At 48.5% G+C, this 18,302-nt stretch overlaps 1 protein-coding gene across 2 annotated transcripts in view; it reads left to right on the top strand.

Annotated features, from left to right (window-relative positions):
* The window catches only part of CUX1 (cut like homeobox 1), a 407,456-nt gene extending 389,685 nt beyond the window's left edge, over positions 1-17,771 (top strand). For both annotated transcript variants that reach the window (XM_074189479.1, XM_074189480.1), the window contains exons 19-23: positions 1,512-1,595; positions 3,657-3,713; positions 14,110-14,190; positions 14,968-15,032; positions 15,872-17,771. In XM_074189479.1, the coding sequence (XP_074045580.1) occupies positions 1,512-1,595; positions 3,657-3,713; positions 14,110-14,190; positions 14,968-15,032; positions 15,872-15,932 (348 nt within the window). In that variant the 3' untranslated portion in view covers positions 15,933-17,771. The remainder of the gene's footprint in view (positions 1-1,511; positions 1,596-3,656; positions 3,714-14,109; positions 14,191-14,967; positions 15,033-15,871) is intronic.
* Positions 17,772-18,302: the final 531 nt, after the last annotated feature.

Raw genomic sequence — 18,302 nt, 5'->3', positions numbered from 1 at the left:
TCAAGCCCGGAAAATAAAGAATTCCCCCCTTTCTATAAAGCAGGAAACCTCAGGAGCCTCAGAAATGTGCTTCAGAGCCATTTGCTGATGAGAGTCAGCATGGCAGTGAACTCTGATGGGCTGGGAGGTGGAAGACCTGGGTTCAAGTCCTGGTTTCGGTTCATTCTAGAGAGTCGAGCCAACAAGCATTTATTACGTTTTTACTGTATACCAGAGCGAAGCTCTGAGGCTCTGAGAATACAGATATAAGCACAGAGCAGGCCCTGTCCTCAAGGAGCTTACATTCTGATGCAAGACCACTCATAAAGGCTGGGGTGGGGTGGGGGGCAAATCCATGGGACCCTGGGTAGAGAAAGCCAGGCGAGCCCCCTGAGAAGCAGGAAAGGATTGGCTCCTCCCAAAACAGCCGACTTGAGAAGAGGCCAGGGGGCAGAGGGGACCCCAGTGGGGAAGCCTGGGGGGGGCCTTCCAAGTTGAAGCTTTCTGCCCTACTTTGCTTAGTCTCATCTGTAAAATGGGGTCATACATTGAAATGTTCTGTTCATCAAGTTCATAATGAGGAAAAACAAACTGTTTTTAATAAAATGAAGACACTGGACCAGGTCAGGGGCGTCCCCAAACTCGAGCCACAAACTGAGGTGGTCTTTGGGGTATTTTTATTTCGTTTGCTGCTGGCGGCGAGGCTGTCGTTCTGACTCTGGCCAGCAGAGGGCGCCGCCTCCTTCCCAACCTCAGCACCGCCAGACTGGTCCTTGGACAAGATGCTGATGAGGATGGAGATGCGGGAAGATGGAGGCGGGGAGGGGAGGGGGGCTCAGAGCATGGTGGGGGGCCACGGGGAGGAATCGCCCTGAGAAGCCCACCGCCAAGAGCCGGGCTGCTGCTGGCTAAAGCCGGGCACCGGCAGCGCCCACCCCCACCCCAACATCAACCAGAAGATGGACAAAGGACGGCCTGGAAAGGACAAGTCTCCAGACTTGTCACTGGACAGTGCCCCCCCCCACCGCTGCAGGCCCAATCCTGTCTCAGTCCCTTCCTAGCTGGAGAACCTTGGGCCTCTGTTTCCTCATCTATAAAGTGAGGGGTGGGCTAGATGGCCTGCCAGCCTTAGAGCTGTGACCCCTGTGGTGGAAGCTCCAATCTGAGGCCTGGCCTTCAGGAGCCAAGGTGCCTCCTTCCAAAGTCAGAGTGAGGGTCAGAGGAACCTATAGGGCCGTCTCTACCAGGGGACCCCAGGGCCATAAAGCTTGAGCTCAAAAGGAACCTCAAAGACCCCACCTAGTGCGTTTTCCTGATTTTACAGATGAGGAAACTGAGGCCCAAGAAAGTTAAGAGATGTGCCCAAGGCCCTACTAGTCATGTATCAAAGGCAGGATTTGAACCCAGAGCCCACCTCAAAATTTTTCCATCCTTCCTCCATGACTGAATGCCCAACATCCAGACCAGCAGCGATGTCCTGGGAGTGCCCACACTAGGGCTCCAGGCTAATGATCCATCTCATTGTCCCACAGGGCAGCAGCAGTGATGACACGGAGCTCCGCTATTCGTCCCAATATGAAGAACGCCTGGACCCATTCTCCTCCTTTAGCAAGAGGGTGCGTATGCCCATCTCCCCTCCCCTCTCTTTGGGGTGGGCAGAGGTGGGTGGCACGAGTGGCTTCTGCTTTCTCCCATCTGGGGAGCTGGCAGCCTCCTAAAGAGAAGAGACGCCAGGGCAGGAGAGCCTGGAAGGCTTCAATCTAAGGTCCAACCTTTATTAAGCACCTGCTGAATGCAAGGCACTATGCTGTCTACTAAAGACTGCTCCTGCCCTCAAGGAGCTTAAAGTCTAATAGAGACAACATGAAGAAGGAAGGAAGGGAGGAAGGAAGGAAGGAGGGAGGGAGGGAGGGAGGAAGAAGGAAAGGCCCCTACCTTCAGGGAGCTTATATTGGGAGGAAGGGGAGACATGTACATGAAGGTGAATATACAGGATAAAAAAATAAAGGTGATTTAGTTTGGGGGGGCTGGTGGTGAGAAAGACTTCACTCCCTGAGTCAGACGCCTCCCCAACTTCAGTTCTTCCCACCCAGACTGCCCCAGGTCCAGTCAATGTGGCCATTGGGTCAGTTGGGGAAATCTGGTTTCTTCTCCCTAGCACAGCCCCTGCTTGAGCCCAGACCATTCCTTCTGGAGAGACCATTGTCTCCCCTTCTAGGAGAGATTCCATGCCCTCGGCTGTGCCCGGGGTCCCCCCCCCGGGCTCCTCTTTCCTGAGGTTGTTCCTCATCTTGCATGAGATGATCTACCCCTTCAAAGCTCTTGGCCAACATCTGGATAGAGGATGTTAGAGGCGGCTGCTGTTCATTGGGTCGGTGCTGAAGATCGGGAGGTCGAGCTAGAGGGCCCCCTTTGAGATTCTTGGGGTTTCCCATAGCCCCCCTCCATCTCCAGTCAGCTCCCACCCCCCCCACCCCCGATACAAAGGGTCTGCCTTCTTCTGCCTCCTTCCCTGGGGAAAGCATCTCAATGAGCAGAAGGTGAAAGGACCAGGGGCTCTCGAGCCTCCTCACACCCCACTGGTTGTGCCCCCACAGGTGAAGGATCTTTGTGACCCCACCAAGGGGACAGAAAGAGCCTGGCACCCCAGTAGGCAGACTGATCAGTTCATCTCACCCTTGTTTTATAGTTGAGGAAATGAGGCAAACAGGATCACACAACCAGTAAGAGTCAGTGGTAGGATTTGAATCCGGATCTCTAGCCCCAAGGCCTCCTTCGGTCTCCCTGGCTTTTCTGGGAGAGGCATCCAACCCCTGGTGCCCCAGTTTCTCCCTCCATTCTCTCTGGCTCCTCAGGACAAAATCTCCAAAGAAACGCGTTTGTGTTTCCACTTGAAAGGAGATTTTTAAATTTTTGTTGAATTGAAACATCGGGAGAATGAAGATGACTCTAAAGTGGGGGGCCTGGAGAGGGAGGCCTCCTTCGTGTAAGAGGGGCTGGGGTCCCAGGAGCCTCTGCCGGCTCTTGGACTCTGAGCCCAAGTTTGTGGAAAAGGATCATGTTTGGATGGAAAGGAGCCACGAGGTGGCGCCGTAGAACCGGGCCTGCAATCAGCGCGACTCATCACCCTGAGTTCAAATCCAGACTCAGACGCTGCCTGGCTGTGTGACCCTAGGCGAGTCACTTCACCCTGCTTGCCTCGGTTTCCCCATCTGTAAAACAAGCTGGAGAAGAACATGGCGAACTACTCCAATATCTTCACCAAGAAAACCCCAAATGAGCCAAGGACTGAAAACAACTTTACAACAAGAATGGGGAAAGCAGCAGACTTAGGGTCAGAGGTGTGGGTTCAAGCCTCCTGCTAACTAGGTGACCTTGGGCAATCTGACTTCTCCAGCCTCCATTTCCCCATCTGTAAAATGAGGGAGTGAGCCAGATGCCTTCTAAAGTCCCACCATGGTTTTGGGTCCCTCCCCCTCCCAGGGTTGGAGATGAGCTTGGGGGGGGGGGGGCCTCTGCGGCCCCTGAGGTCCTTCCATCCAGATCTGGGGTCCTTGGAGCCTCCCCCATCCCCCATGGCTCTGAGCAGACTCTGCCCCCAGGGAGCCCACCCTTCCTTGAGGAGGCAACGACCAGCAAGCGTCTCATTGGGTCTTATTGGCTGTCTTGGCTTTCAGGAACGTCAGAGGAAGTACCTGAGCCTGAGTCCCTGGGACAAGGCCACCCTCAGCATGGTAAGTCAAGTCCTCGCCCCCCTCCACACCAGTCTGTCTGCCTAGAACATCGCCAATGGCTTATGCCATGTAGGAGGGTGAGGGCTGGAGGGAAGAGATGCAGCCTGGGTGAGCCCTGGCTTAAGGGGGATCCAACCTGTCCATCACTCTTCTCTCAAAAATGATGCTAAAGGAGGTGTGGGGTGGGGAGGGGGAACCAAGATTGGACAAAGCAGCCACTTGACAAGTCTATTCCGCAACCAGAGGCAACCAGGCTGCACAGTGGAGGGACCTCTGGGCCTGGAGTTAGGAAAATCTGAGTTTACTGTTTGACCTTGAGCTAGTCACTTAACCTCCATTTGCCTCAGTTTCCTCACCTGTAAGATGGGAAGAATAATAACAGCACCTACCTCCCTGGGTTGATGTGAGAATCGAATGGGATAATATTATCATATTGCATAGTAGGGCTAGATAAATGTTAGTTATTACTACTACTACTATTATTATATCTGTGCCCTAACACAAGCTGAGGGGTGGAGGAGTATACAAGATAGAGAAAAGGCATAATCTTTGTCTCCAAGGAATTTCCATCACAACTGGGAGGACAAGATAGTCCCATGGGACTGGTTGGTGGCCAGGAACATTAAAGACCAAACGCCCAACCCCCTCATTTTGCAGATGGGGAAACGGAGAAGGGCCCCATGTCAAGTCTCCATTGCTGACCTACAGTCACCAGGATGGATCAGCCAAGTCAAATGTCTTAGAGTCTTAGAAGATGGTCTGAGGTGGTGGGAGGTTAAGGGACTTGGCCAAAGTCACACAGCCATTATGTGAAGGTTGGACCTGAACCCAACTCTTCCTGCATCATTTAGGCCAGCTTTCTCCCCACCAAGGAAATGAGAGAGAGAGAGAGAGAGAGAGAGAGAGAGAGAGAGAGAGAGAGAGAGAGAGAGAGAGAGAACCTGATGAAACCCAAACTTTCCTCTTGGGAGCCCACAAAGTCCACCTAATCATCCCACCACTTAGCACCACATTCAAAACAATGACCTCATCTCTCACGCTCCCTCCTTCATTTCTGCTTGGAGATAATCACCACATCTTGACCAAAGACCATTCCCATTGGGTAATTATAAAAATTAGAGACAGGATGTCACTTTAAGATTTGCAAAGCTCTTTAGATGCACTGTTTGATTTCCTTCTGAAGAAGGTGATATTGTGAGGAGGGTTATTATTACTCCCATTTTGTGAATGAGGAAACTGAGGTAGAAAACAGTTAAGTGACTTGGCCAGGGGGCACAGCTACTCCATATCTGAACTCAGGGCTGTCTGACTTCCATTCTATCCCATATTCTTTCCTCTCCGGCTTGGAGGTCATAAGTGGTGAAGCAATCTCCATCCCCTGATATTTTCTACACATCCTAAATGCCATGAGCTAGTTCAACTCCCCCTTCTCCAAAAGGTGTGGAGGATCAGGGGGGTGATCCAGCCTTCTTCTTTCTGGGGCTCCTGAGTTCACTTCCCTTCCTGGGCTCCTGAAAGTCTGTTCTCCAATCCCACTCCAGTCTTGCCCCTGCTTCCCTGTCCTAGCCCTCAGCCCCCTCTCCCAGGAGATCCCTAAGTCTAGGCCAGGCCACCCTCCTGGTTAGAAAAACTCTAACCAAACACTACATTGTGATGACTCCATTTCCATTCCACAAATACAGATCAAACCACTGTCCTAGGCCCCATTCTAGGGCACATGTCAAGGGGAAGATGTGCTCCACTGGCTTCCTAAGGAGGGGAGAGACCAGTGTAGGCTTCTTGATCAGAAAAGGCTTCATGGGGACTTCATCCTGGCTTTGCTACTTCCCTTTTCCTTATCTCACAATGAGGGGCTTCAACTGAAGTCCCCCAAAATATTAAACCTGGGATTTGAAGGATAAACAGGTTTAAGTGAGATAAAGGAGGTTAATAGAGGTCTGGGATTCAAATGAGCAAACGAACTTCAGTAGGAATGTGTACGGTTCAGGAAAGACACTGGCCTGGTTGGAGCAAAGGGGATGAATTTGGAGGAATGGAAAATTAATGGTGGTTATGGGTGTGGAAATGGGTAAATGAATGTCAGACTGAGGAGTTTGGATGGGATCCAAATGGTTCTAATCCATCAAAGAGGTTGGGAGAAGAGAACACAGGTCTCAAGTCCGATAGGAGGAGGGGAAAGGTGGGTGCAGTATTGTACCTAGGACACTGGAGTTGGATTCAAGCAAATTTGGGTTTAAATCTTGCTTCAGACACTTATCAGCTTTGTGACCTTGGACAGTTCATTTTACCTCTTTGTGCCTCATCTGTGAAAAGACAAAGATCTTCTAGTTCTAAGTCTATGATCCCATGAATTCACACATACATGGATGGATGAATGGATGGATGGATGAGTAGGTGAATGGATGGATGGATAGATAGGTAGGTGGATGATTGATGGATAGGTGGATGGATGGATGGATAGATGGATGGATGGATGGATGGATGGATGGAAGGAAGGAAAAAATTACGAGGGGCATGCCAGAGTCCTTTTCTAAACCCTACCTCCAGAGTATGAGTTTCTTGTGGACAAGGACTGCCTTTTGCTTCTTTTTGTATTCTCAGCTCTTGGCACGGTGACTGTCACTTAATATGTTGACAGACTGAGCTAGCATACTATTCCCTAGACTCTGAGTTCTCCTGACCAGAAGTCCAACCCAAAGGAGGAAAGGTGATACATCAGGCCTTCCCGTTTTCCATGAGGTATCGGTCTAACTCTGGCAAGGATATTTCCTTTCCTTGTAAAGTTCCCTTGAGTTACATGATGGGTAAGATTCAGAGAAATTATGAGGTTTTCCACCCTGTTTTCTGTTACTTTGGGGCCATTGTCCATGACCTCTAGCCTCCAGAACAGAAGAAAAGAACACACTCTAAAGTACAATGATTGTCTCCTCAGCAGGCCAGCTGCCTTCCTTCCTTCTCACTCTCCCCCACCACACACACACACACTCCTTTTTTTTTCTTTTTCTGGTGTTTCCTGCTTAAATGATTAGAAAGAAACTTAATTGGATTCTCCAGGGTCCCTGGTGACAAGGCTAAGGGGGGTAGGGCAAGAGAATGGGTAGCCCAACCCCTGTTCCCGATACCATGGATCCAGGACCCCTCCCACCCCCCTTCAGGGTGGTTTAGGCTTCCCAGAAGGAGGTAGGGCTTTCCCATTCCTGGTCCCATAGCCATAGTCCTGTGACCCAAAGTTCATCCAAAGTTTCTTCTGGTCCTAAGTGTGTCTACAGCTTGTACCTCCTTCCATGATAAGATTCTGCCCTTTTCAAGGATGTGGCTCAGAACTGAGTCCAAACATCCTGACCTTGCAGCCAGTGGCACTTCCTCATACACAAAACTCAGTTCTGGGCAGTTCATAGGATCATAGAATGACAGCCCAGGAGATGGCGGGGTTGTCAGAAGTCATGGAGACCCACCCTCTCACTTTGCCAGTAAGGAAACTGAGGCCTGAAGAAGTCCTAGGCCCATCTATTTAGAGCTAAAAGGGACCTTAGAAGCACCTTGGAGCCAACCCTCCTCATTTTAAGGATGTAGAAACTGCAAAACCAAGATACAGGGTTAGTAAATGTCTGAACCAGGATTAGAATCCGGGTCTCCCTGAAACTAGTCCAGCGCTCTCCTCATGCTTCTTCTCCATCCTAAATATCCAACTTGGGCATTTCTGGAAGTGGAGAAGAGGATGGTGATGGGAGTTGGTGAGATGTCACAGGACCTGGGCAAATTCCATTCAGTTCAACAAAGACTTGTTAAATGGTTGCTCTGTCGTAGTCACTGGGGATACAAAGGGAACTCTGCCCCCCAACCAAAAAACTCCCTGTCTTCAAAGAGCTTCCATTCTTTGGAAGAGGGAGGATTTTAATATTGTCCAGTTAAATAGATATAAACTGTTTTGAGAAGGGAGGAAACAGTAATAACTCAGAAAAGCAGGGAAGGCTGGACCCCAAGCCTTGAAGGATGCTCAGGAGCTGAAGCGATGGAGGTGAGGAGGGAGGCCCTCCCAAGGCCTGCAGACAGCAGCAGACCGGCTTCAAGAAGGGGGGGGGGTCTTGAATCTGCTTAAGAATCAGATGGAGAGGCTTTAAAAGCCAGGTTGAAAAGTTCATATTTTTTGCTAGAGACAGTAGGGACAAACTGAGGCAAACTGTAGAAAGAACAGAGTTAGAGAAAAGAATTGGTAGATCTGGAAAGGAAAAGATTAAGGGCAGGGTTAGGGAAACTGTTAGAAGAATAGGACAATACTGTATCGAGGCTAGGTAAGCTGTGGTGCCACTGCCTCCCAACACCCTCTCCTCACCGGGCTTCCCTAAGCAAGTCCTCAATGTGGCCACAATTTTCCCATCTTTATAGTGTGGAGAGCAACAGACCTGAGTTCAAATCTCAGTTCTGCCATTGGCTGGCTATGGGACCTTAAGGATGTGGTTTAAACTCTCTGGGTCTTATTTTCCTCATCTGTAAAGAGGAAGGGCTAGAAGACTTCACCTCTCCAACATCCCCTCATTCTAATGCTCAATGATTCTCTGGCTGCCGTACGTGTCAAAGTGGTCTTGCCCTCTACTGCCAGCAACTGGCTTACAGGGCACCGAGAGAGTCTCCAAGAACTTCATAAATGTCAATTCAAGTGTTTAAAATACGTGTTTGTTGGATGGCTTATTTAAAATCTCTCTAAGGCCATGAGTTTAGGCCTAAACCAACATATACCAGAGCAGCCACCGTAGACAGTTTGTTAATTGTACAATTAAATGCAGTCAAGTGTATGGTCGAGACATAGTCAGTCCCTGGGGTCTTTTTGCCTGGGGTTGAGGGAGGGGTCTGCCATCCAGAAGTTAATCTGTGGTCATTAGCCATGGCAGAAAACAAAATCAAACGCCACCTCCCGACTCTCAGACTTTTGCCTCTCAGGCCCCTAGCAACAAAACCTGCCTCTTGACTGGAATCAGGTTGGCCTCTGAATGGCTGGGACTGGCCCCCACCTGAGTAAGGAAGTGCCAGGAGCTTCCGATGGTGTCTAGGCATCCCTTGCCTCCCACCACAATAGCCTAATGTTTCAAATGTTACAGTGAACTGGAAGAATCTTTCCATTCCAGCTTAGTCCAGGTCCATTCTTTTTTTTGTTTAATTTTTAAATAGTTTTATAAGCATTTATTTTTTCCTTCCAACTTTCACCATTGAAAAATAAAAGAGAAGACCCTGATAATATATGTGTGTATCATATATTACATATTTGGATATATATATATATATATAGAAATGTTATATAAATAAAATACACAAAAACACACACATCTTTCAACTAAACAGATTTCCAAGTGGGTCACGTCCAAAGATTGTAGATCTGTCTCTTCCGCAGTCCATCGACTGTCTGGCCGGATGTGGGTGGCCTGTTTCATCTTTGGTCCTTTGGAATTGTGGTTTGTCATTGTACCAGTCAAGTCCTAAAGTCTTTCAAATTTGTTTTTCCTTTATAATGTTGTCAAAGTTGTTTAAATTGTCCTTCCAGATATGAAATTGTCCTTCTAGGTAGGCTCACCTCACCCTGCTCCAGTCTGACCTGTTCATTTTGCACATGCTGATGCTAAAAGCCAGAGCTGAGGAAGTGATTAACCCAAGGTCACACAGGTACTAAGTATCAGAGGCAGGGCTCTTTATTGCCAAATCCATCCTTCCAGTCTCAGGAAGAAGAGAGTGATGAGATATTACAGATGACATAGAGGAGGGGATGGCTGCATATTTGTCTTGCTCCAGCCTAAACAGCCTTCTATCAGCCGGGGCAGGAAAAGCCAGAGAGAAGATGCTAATGCAATGGAGTACCTGGGTTAGGGTCCTCATGGGCAGGTGGATCCCCAAAATGAATGGGAATTACCCAAGTTGAACTTCTTGGTGCTAACTCCCCACTGGGACTAAAGACCCTTCATTGGGGCCCCAGCCTGAACATAAGTCCTGGACTTGGAATCAGGAGCCACTGCTAACATTCCCAAGCTAGGTCTCCTCATCTGTTACTTGGTGATGATAATGGTGCCTCCCTCACAGGGTAGTTGTAAGGATACAGTGAGATCACGGAAAATCACACCTTATGGACCTGTGCATATGTTAGTGATTATTATTCTTTCTCTATCCCACATACCTATGAATGTTGACCCCAGACGTGGAACTCTACTGAGATTCAGGGCATCAGCAAAAGAAGGCCCTGCTCACTTGCCTGGCTTTCTTTAACTGGACAATAGGGCTCTTGCCAAGAGTGGCGTTCCAGGGATGCTGCCAGTTCATTAATCTAAAGGAAACAGCAGGTCGAGAAGAGTTTTCCTTTTTTCTCCCAAGGCCACAGCCAGCATTGATGTAACAACCTTGGGCCTGTGCTCATTCTTGTAAATAAGCATCAAATGTTCATCCCCCGAGCCAGCCGGAAGGAAGGGGCAGCAGCAGCCTTTCCCTAGAGGGTCACTTACCTGGACTGAGATAGAGTTCATAGACCTAACAGCTAAAAGATGACCACAGAGACCATCAAGTCCAACCCCATCATTTTACAGATGAGGAAACTGTGCCCCAGGAAAATGACTTGCCCAAGGTCATGCATATAATAAACATCAGAGGCAAGATTTGAATCCGGATTCTCTGACAACTGGGACCTTAGTCTCTTCCTTTCTAGAGGGGAGAGTTAGACTAATGACCTCCATCTCTCAGTCTTCTCCTTGAAAACTCCCTGAAAGCAAATATTTTTACCTTTACCTCTCTATCACCATTGCCAGGTACACATTAGGTGATTAATGAATGTTAGCTGATCCTTACTCGAGTGCCATCTCCCCACTTCAAAGGTATCCCTTCAAGTCAATGCATTGGAGCTCATGGCATCATAAGTGCCCAGAAAAACCTCTAACACACATACACACACACACACATACACACCCTTTTAGTGAAATATCTATAAGTTGGCAAATCTGAAATTTCAAAGTAAATAAATGTGCCACCATGTCCCCCTCCTTCACCTCTCCTACTCCTTTCTCCCTCCACTTTCCTCTCCCATTTAGCCTCCCCCTCATCCTCCTTCTTCCCCAGTCCCCTCCTCCCTCCCTTCCCCTCTCCTCCTCCTCCTCCTCCTTTCCCGCCAGACACTCAGATCCATTCAATACAACTAATAACCCGTCTGCTGAAGGAGAGATTTGAGTGAGCTAGTTGAAGGGCAGCATCCCATTGGCTGCATCTGGGGCCTTCCATCTCTTCCCTCGTCTCTCTCCATTATTAGCAACCCCACCTCCCCATTTGCCCTGGGTTTCCTTCTTCTCTTCAGCACTGGAGCTAGCTCAGGTTTGCTCGATGGGCAGGTTTGGGCCACACATGGAAGCCAACATGTTTCCTCTATGATGCAGCCTTCATCCTTCCCTCCCTCCTTTCTCTTCTCTTTCCCCCCTTCCCTCTTCTGGGGGCCTCCAAGCTGGGAAGCTAATAAGCTCCTAGACCAGGGAGCGAGAGGCAGGGCTGGTGGTTGGAGGAAAACATCTGTTCCTGGGTAGCTGAATGCAGTAGGCAGCTTGGGAGAGGGCTTAGGGGGGCAATAATAAGTCTGGCTCTGGTTTCTATTGGGCCCTGGGGCTCCTCATTAAAGAATTCTCTCTCCTTCCCTCACCAAGCTGAAATAGAGTTTCAGGCTTGATGTCTCCCAGGATTTGGAGAGTTTCCTGTCTCTACTACACCCCTGATTCCCCATGGGGAGGAAAAAAGATGCCCATGTCACCAGGTGTCCATTCATAGCCCTCCTTTTCTTCAAAAGGATGAGGTCTTTGAAGGAAATTGGGGTCCTCTCCTGTCCTCCCTTGCCAGTGTTCCCAGCCAGGTCTTCTATGATGAGTGCAGAGTTAAAGAGGTTTTGTCAATCCCATCCCATACCCCTGCACCCCTACAGTCATGGAAAGCTGTAGATTGGCACCAGAAACTCATCTTCTATAGTCAGGACTCAGTGGCCAGGTCCATCCTCCCCCTACCCCACTACTAGTCTAAGTCGCCACTGTTCTCTGCCTGGGAGGCCTTCTGAGAGCTTCCTTCCAGAACTTCCTTCTTCAGGTTTGCTCCCCTGTGCCCAGAAGTATTTTGAGGTCATAAAGCAGACAGACACCTGAATCAGAGAGGCCAGAATGGAATAAGTCTACCCCAAAGGTTCTAGCCAGGATTAGCACCCCCAGATAGTTACCAAATCCTGGAAAAGAAAATCTTCTGGAGGCCCAGGACCAAATTCTTACCCCTGAAAGGGACAGAGCTCTGGACAAAGACCCTAAAACTGCTTTCTATCCATGAAGATGAAAATTATTGACCAGCATGCTGTAGGGGCATGGACAGCCAACAGAAACGTTTTAGATTTGGAATCCTTCCTCTTTCACTGGCTGTGTGACCTTGGGCAAGTCACTTAACCTCTGTGGGCCTTAATTTCCTCATCTGTAAAATGAAAGGGTTAGACTAGAACTTAGTTTCTTAGTCTCTATAAATTTATTTTTTTAAGATTTGTTGATCATGATAACGTTACTATAATTGCTTTCCTTTGTAATTTGATGTAATTTTGTGCCTCCCAAATCATGATTCTGAAATGAGCCCACTGGCTTCATCATTCTCCCAAAGGAAACTATCACATACACACACACACACACACACACACACACACACACACACACGTGTGCATGCCAAGAACCTCTGGATGACATGGCTTCTAATATCTTTTGTGACTCTAAGGCAATAATCTTGTGAGAGAAAGCAGTAGGTATAGCCCTGAATTTTGGATCAAAGGTCCAAATCCCAGATACTCACTAGCTGTGACCATGGGCAGAGAGTTCACATAGTCCATCTGGGCCCCAATTTCCTTATATATAAAATGGAGACAATAATATTAATAATACCTGCCTGTCAGCATTGTAAGATGTCTACCTAGCCCTCGTCCCAAACACTATTTAAACAGTGATTATTATTGTTCTGATCAGCTGAAATAATAGATGGCACTTTAATATTCTGTACTGGCCTACCCTTCAGGAAGAATCAGAAATGAACTTCAACCAGACCTAGAGGGAATTTCTCTTTTGAAATAACCTACCCCTAGGGGCAGCTAGGTGGCTCAGTGGATAGAGCACCAGCCCTGGAGTCAAGAGGACCTGAGTTCAAATCTGACCTCAGACACTTAATAATGACCTAGCTGTGTGGCCCTGGACAAGCCACTTAACCCCATTTGCCTTGCAAAAAAAAAAAAAAAAAAAAGATGTCCACCTCTCAGGTCCCAGATGCCAGACCTTTCTTAAAGCACCATTTTCTGCTACCATGTGACACTTTGGACTAACTTCTGGTCCACTGTAACTGCCAAATCTTTTCTTTCTCCCAAGCCTCCCCTAATCCAAACTTGTGAAATGGATTCTCTAAACCCAAGTTTGCTCTGAATCTCTCTTTGGATCCAGCTTGGCCACTTAATTACCTGTGTGACCTTGGGCAAGTCACTGGACCTCAGTTCCTCAATTATAAAAAGAGGAAGTTGAACTGGAGGTCTCTGAGATCCCTCTCAGCTCCAAATCTATGGTCATATGTTTCTATGAAAAAAAAAAACTTTTCCACTGTGGTAATGTTAGCCCGTCAACATTCGGTCAGAAACAACTCAGGTAAGATGGTGTTTCCTCAGAGAAGACTGGCTGCTGTCCTTGGTTCTGATTTGGTTGAACACTTCCTGTCCCAGATCCCCTTTTATTGATCCCTGTCTACCACCAGTGAACCACAGTCTTTCAAAGGTTCTGGGCTGTAGTCATTAGATAATAGCTCATTGGGGGGGGAGGGAGAGAGAGAGAGAGGAGAGAGAGAGAGAGAGAGAGAGAGAGAGAGAGAGAGAGAGAGAGAGAGAGTAGTTTGATCAAGAGAGCACCACCCCTGACCTGTACTTAATATATAACCCTGGGCAAATAAAATAATCTTTGTGAGCATTAGTTTCCTCTTATAAAAATGAGTATAATAGAATAACATTTGATGTTAGGATCAGAAATACCACATTACTGCAAACCTTCAAGCAATAAACAAATGACAGTTGTTGATATGATCAAAGATTTAGAGTCAGAAGGGACCTCAGAGGTGTTTCTAGCTTAACTTCTCATTATTACAAATAAGGAAACTGAGACTCATGAGGGAGATGAAGCGGCATATCAGATCATGTAACTAGTAATCATCATAGGGAGAATTTTAATCCATAGCTTCTTACTCTTGGGCCCAGTCTTTGCATTAGGTGGTGAAGACTCCGTGTCATTGTATTGTTGTCTATTGCTGTCACTATGATGACTGGTGTAGATCAGCTCTGTACATAGGATCAGCCACGACTTCCCCTTCTTCTCACTCTTTTCTTCCTCCCCAGGGGCGACTGATCCTCTCCAACAAGATGGCCCGAACCATTGGCTTTTTCTATACACTGTTCCTGCATTGCCTGGTCTTCTTGGTAGGTAGATGGGAAGGAACTTGAGACCTGTAGAGTCACCAGGGGAGATAGTCACCCACATCAGTAGGAGGGGGGAGAAAGACTTCATGAGGAAATGTTTTCTGCTTAGATGTTTGCTCTTGAGGGCAATAGTTTAGAAAACGTAAACCCCAAAACTTCCTTCATGGGTCCAGGGTTCAAGAAGTGGGCAATGGATCTTCTACTTCCATTCTGAGAGCATTGGTACCGAGTTCTTCATTTCCCTTTAGTTTGAGGCCTGAGTGGGGCTCCACTGGGCTGTGGATGCTGGGAAGTCAATGAGGCCACATCCCGACTTTGGGGCTATGATCATGTCTGTATTATTGTGCCATTATCCCAACCACTCAGGAACTCCTTCCTCAGAAAGCCCTGGATCTCCCTTTCTCCATTTCTTCCATACCCCCTGTTCTATCCAGAAGGGGCCCATAACTCCCCCTTGTTCTGTCCTCAGCAAGAATGATTCTGAAACCCTTTGCCCATCATGGTTCCATGGGGCAGCATGGTTCCACTGAAGGCAAAGGAGCTGGGTCCAAGTCTTTCTCTGATACCTTCTGCCTCTAGGGCCTTAGGCACATCACTTAATCACTTTGGAACTCAGTTTTCTCATCTATAAAATGGGGGCAACTGAACTAGCTGGTCTCTGAGGACCTGTCCAGTTCCAGTGACCCCATGAGCAGAGAAGCTGGTAGGGATCAAGCAAGCACCACCCAGAGGTAAAATAAGCTTCTTACAGAACTAATTGTGCCTTTCAACCACCAGGTGCTGTACAAGACCGCATGGAGCGAGAGTGTCGAGAGAGACTGTGCAGCCTACTGTGCTAAGAAGTATGTATGATCCAAGAGCATGCCAATCACAACCATGTCTTAAAGAAAGCAAAAGAAAAAAGACTGGGGGAAGACAGGAAGGAAGGATTTTTTTTTTTTTTTTGCAAGGCAATGGGGTTAAGTGGCTTGCCAAGGCCACACAGCTAGGTCATTATTGTCTCAGGCCAGATTTGAACTCAGGGACTCCTGACTCCAGGGCCGGTGCTCTATCCACTGCGCCACTTAGCTACCCCTTAGGAAGGAAGGAAGGAAGGAAGGAAGGAAGGAAGGAAGGAAGGAAGGAAGGAAGGAAGGAAGGAAGGAAGGAAGGAGAGAGGGAGGGAGGAAGGGAGGGAGAAGGGAAGAAAATAATCACCTCAAAAGTGTTAGAATGACCCCAAATCATACCTGGCTCAGCTTCACACCTACTTGTTAGCCTTTAACAAATTTCAATAAAGGAAAGGGAGGGGTGCAGCTACATGGATAAATTCTCTGTTCGGGAAATAGGATGTTTCCTTTTGTTTTGTTTAATTTGCTGTTGATAACAAAGACAAGAATAGGCACAAGGAAACAGCTTTGTGTGCCACCCACCCACCCATCACCCATCATGGATTTTTAGCCCCTTTGGGAGCTCTCTGTTCCCTTCCCTCTCTCCTCTTCCATTTCTCTGTCTCTCTGTGTATTTCAGTTTTTCTGTTTCTGTGTTTCTGTCTCTCCGTCTCTCTTTTTTCCATTTCTCTCTCTGTCTCTCTGTCTCTCTGTCTCTCTGTCTCTCTGTCTCTCTCTCTCTCTCTCTCTCTCTCTCTCTCTCTCTCTCTCTCCTGCCAACTCTGTTTGATGGTTTCTCTTATTCTTTGCAGATATGCCGACCACCTGCACAAGTTTCATGAGAATGGAGACAATGGCGACATGTGGCAGTGATGGGGAGGGCCTCCCCTCCCCAGGGCCAAGTGGTGCCCAACTTCTCCCCTCCCCCTCCCATGGTTGCATGTGCAGCTTCCATGCATGTTCCTCCTAGCTTCAGCTCCCCTAGAAAACAAACCACCACCCCAACAGCAGAAACCAGCTGCTCCAGCCCCAGCCTCCTCCTCCTCTCAGTCTCAGGACAATCTCAGTGCCACCCCCACCTACCTTCCATGAACAGCTGTGCTGAGAGCAGGCCGCTCCTGGTCAAGGATGCCACAGACCCAAGCACCCAAGCAGCCCCAGGGCTCCTCCCTAGGCCCACCTTGATCCTCCTAGTGAAGACCTGAGAGAACCTTGTCCCCAGCAGCCCTAGATTGACCCCCTGAGAGTCCACAGTCATTGGCAACATCAGGGTTCAGAAACAGCCTCTTCCAGGATGAGCAGCAGCCCCAGAGGGTCACTTGTCTCTGGGTCCTGAGCTTCAGCCCCAGTGGGCGTTCAGAAGGAACACGCTTCCTCAGTAATGCCTTCCTACTGATTAAGTTACCATCTGATGCCATCTGGGGCTTAATCTAATGGACCTTTCCTGGGCCTCTTGGAGGCTCTCATCCAGGGCTAGCCAGGAGCAACCCTGCTCAGCCCACCCCCTGCACCTTGGGGCTCCCCACCTGGGGAAAAGCAGCTGCAGACCAGAGGGCCCCACCAAGTAGGCAAGGGAAAGACCCTGTGGGTCTTGGTGGACTGGGAGGCCCCACGTAAGTCAGAGCAAATCCAAGAGGTTGGGCGCTCACCCCCATGGCCCCTTTTGTTATCTCTGCCCATCCTTGCAGCCTTTGGGGGAAACAGAGGCACTTTGGCAATGATACAGCCTTTGACCCCAGCTGGCGGAAGAAGCCTGCCTAGACTGGAAGGCTGACTGGTTTCTGCCTGGAGGTAGTTTCCCCTTGCTTCATTGCTCCCCCCTAATTCTTGGTAGCTAGTTCTTTGCTTTCCTGTTGTTTAAGACAAGATGCCTCTGACAATCAGTCACAAGCCCGGTTCTCTGTCTCTCCAATAACAGTGCCCATGCATGTGTTTGCCCACCTCATACAGGGGCAGGGCCTGCAATCAGAGCAGGAAATACATCAAATTGTCTGTTAGGGGAGTGTTCCTACCATCTCCGAGAGGCCTTGGAAGGAGGCTCAGTCCAGATCTGCCTTCTTTGACTTCCTAGTTTACTTGCTTCCTGAAGGAGGGTAGCAAAAGATCTCACATGCTCCCTGCCAGGCTGTGAAAGACCCTTGGGGTTGACCCAGGAGCCACTTTAGTCTCGGGAGGTTGGCACTGGGTTTCAGCCTCCAGATTCCTTCTATCATGAGCATTGTATCTCAGTCCTTCCTCCTTTCTTTGGACATTGGCATCCAGGGTCCATTGTCCCTCTTTGTCATCAGCTAGACCGGAGGCCCAGCCTCTTAAGGACCAAGAGGTCCTGCCACCATCCCGGGCAGACACAGGAGGCAGAAAAGAAATCATGCCCATCACACAGATTCAAGCTTAACCAGAGATCTTGGGAACAGTAGTCAGGGCATCCAATCTGAAAATTAGTGTAGTTACTTTTTTCTCTTTCACTTTAGAATCGGGTTGGGGATATTTACAATTTGGCTAAAATTGGGTGTGGGTTGTTTTGATCCAGGACAAATGGATCCGGGACAAATCGGATTTGGAAAGGACATTCCAACAAAGCCTTGGAATTTTAGATTTGCTAGATTAGAGTTGCTTTGCTGCTTGCTTCCAGCACTTTCCCCTCAGTACTTGGAGAAGTTTAAAATAAATATATTCATGCATTCAAATATGTGTGCACTATGTGTGATCTGATCACCCAGAGGGGGGAGAGCTCTCCCCAAGGCCCCAAGCCGTGTCCCTCAATTCCTTCCTACCCCCAGGGCCACCCTGGAGACCCCAAGAAAGGGACACTGCTGCCCAAGAAGTCAAGGTAGTTCCATGTGAAGGGGCACTGGCTCCAGAGCAGAGGACCCGAGTTCAAATTCAGCCTCTTCCCTCTTTGACCTTGGGCAAAGTACTTAACTTTGTCCGGCCTCAATTTCCTTCTCTGTAAAATGAAAGGGTGGAACTAGATGGTCTCCAAGGTCTCTTCTAGCTCTAAATCTAGGAGCTTAATGAATACCAGACTTAGACATCTCTATGTGAATGGAGCACTGTCCATGGAGGACATTATGGAGGAAGGACATTAATCCTCAAAGAAAATCCTCACTGTCTTCTGCCCCATTTCCTGGACCAGGAATGCGTGACCTCCCAGTCAAACATCTGCATTCCAGACCCTGTGAATGTTTGTGGTGCTCTAGAGGAAATGTGGAGTCACTGCATTGATGTGCAACAAAGAGACAT

Source organism: Macrotis lagotis, chromosome 5 (genome assembly GCF_037893015.1).
Source record: "Macrotis lagotis isolate mMagLag1 chromosome 5, bilby.v1.9.chrom.fasta, whole genome shotgun sequence".
NCBI lineage: Eukaryota > Metazoa > Chordata > Mammalia > Peramelemorphia > Peramelidae > Macrotis > Macrotis lagotis.
The sequence above is the reverse complement of the archived record's forward strand: the minus strand, read 5'-3'. Positions and strand labels throughout refer to the sequence as shown.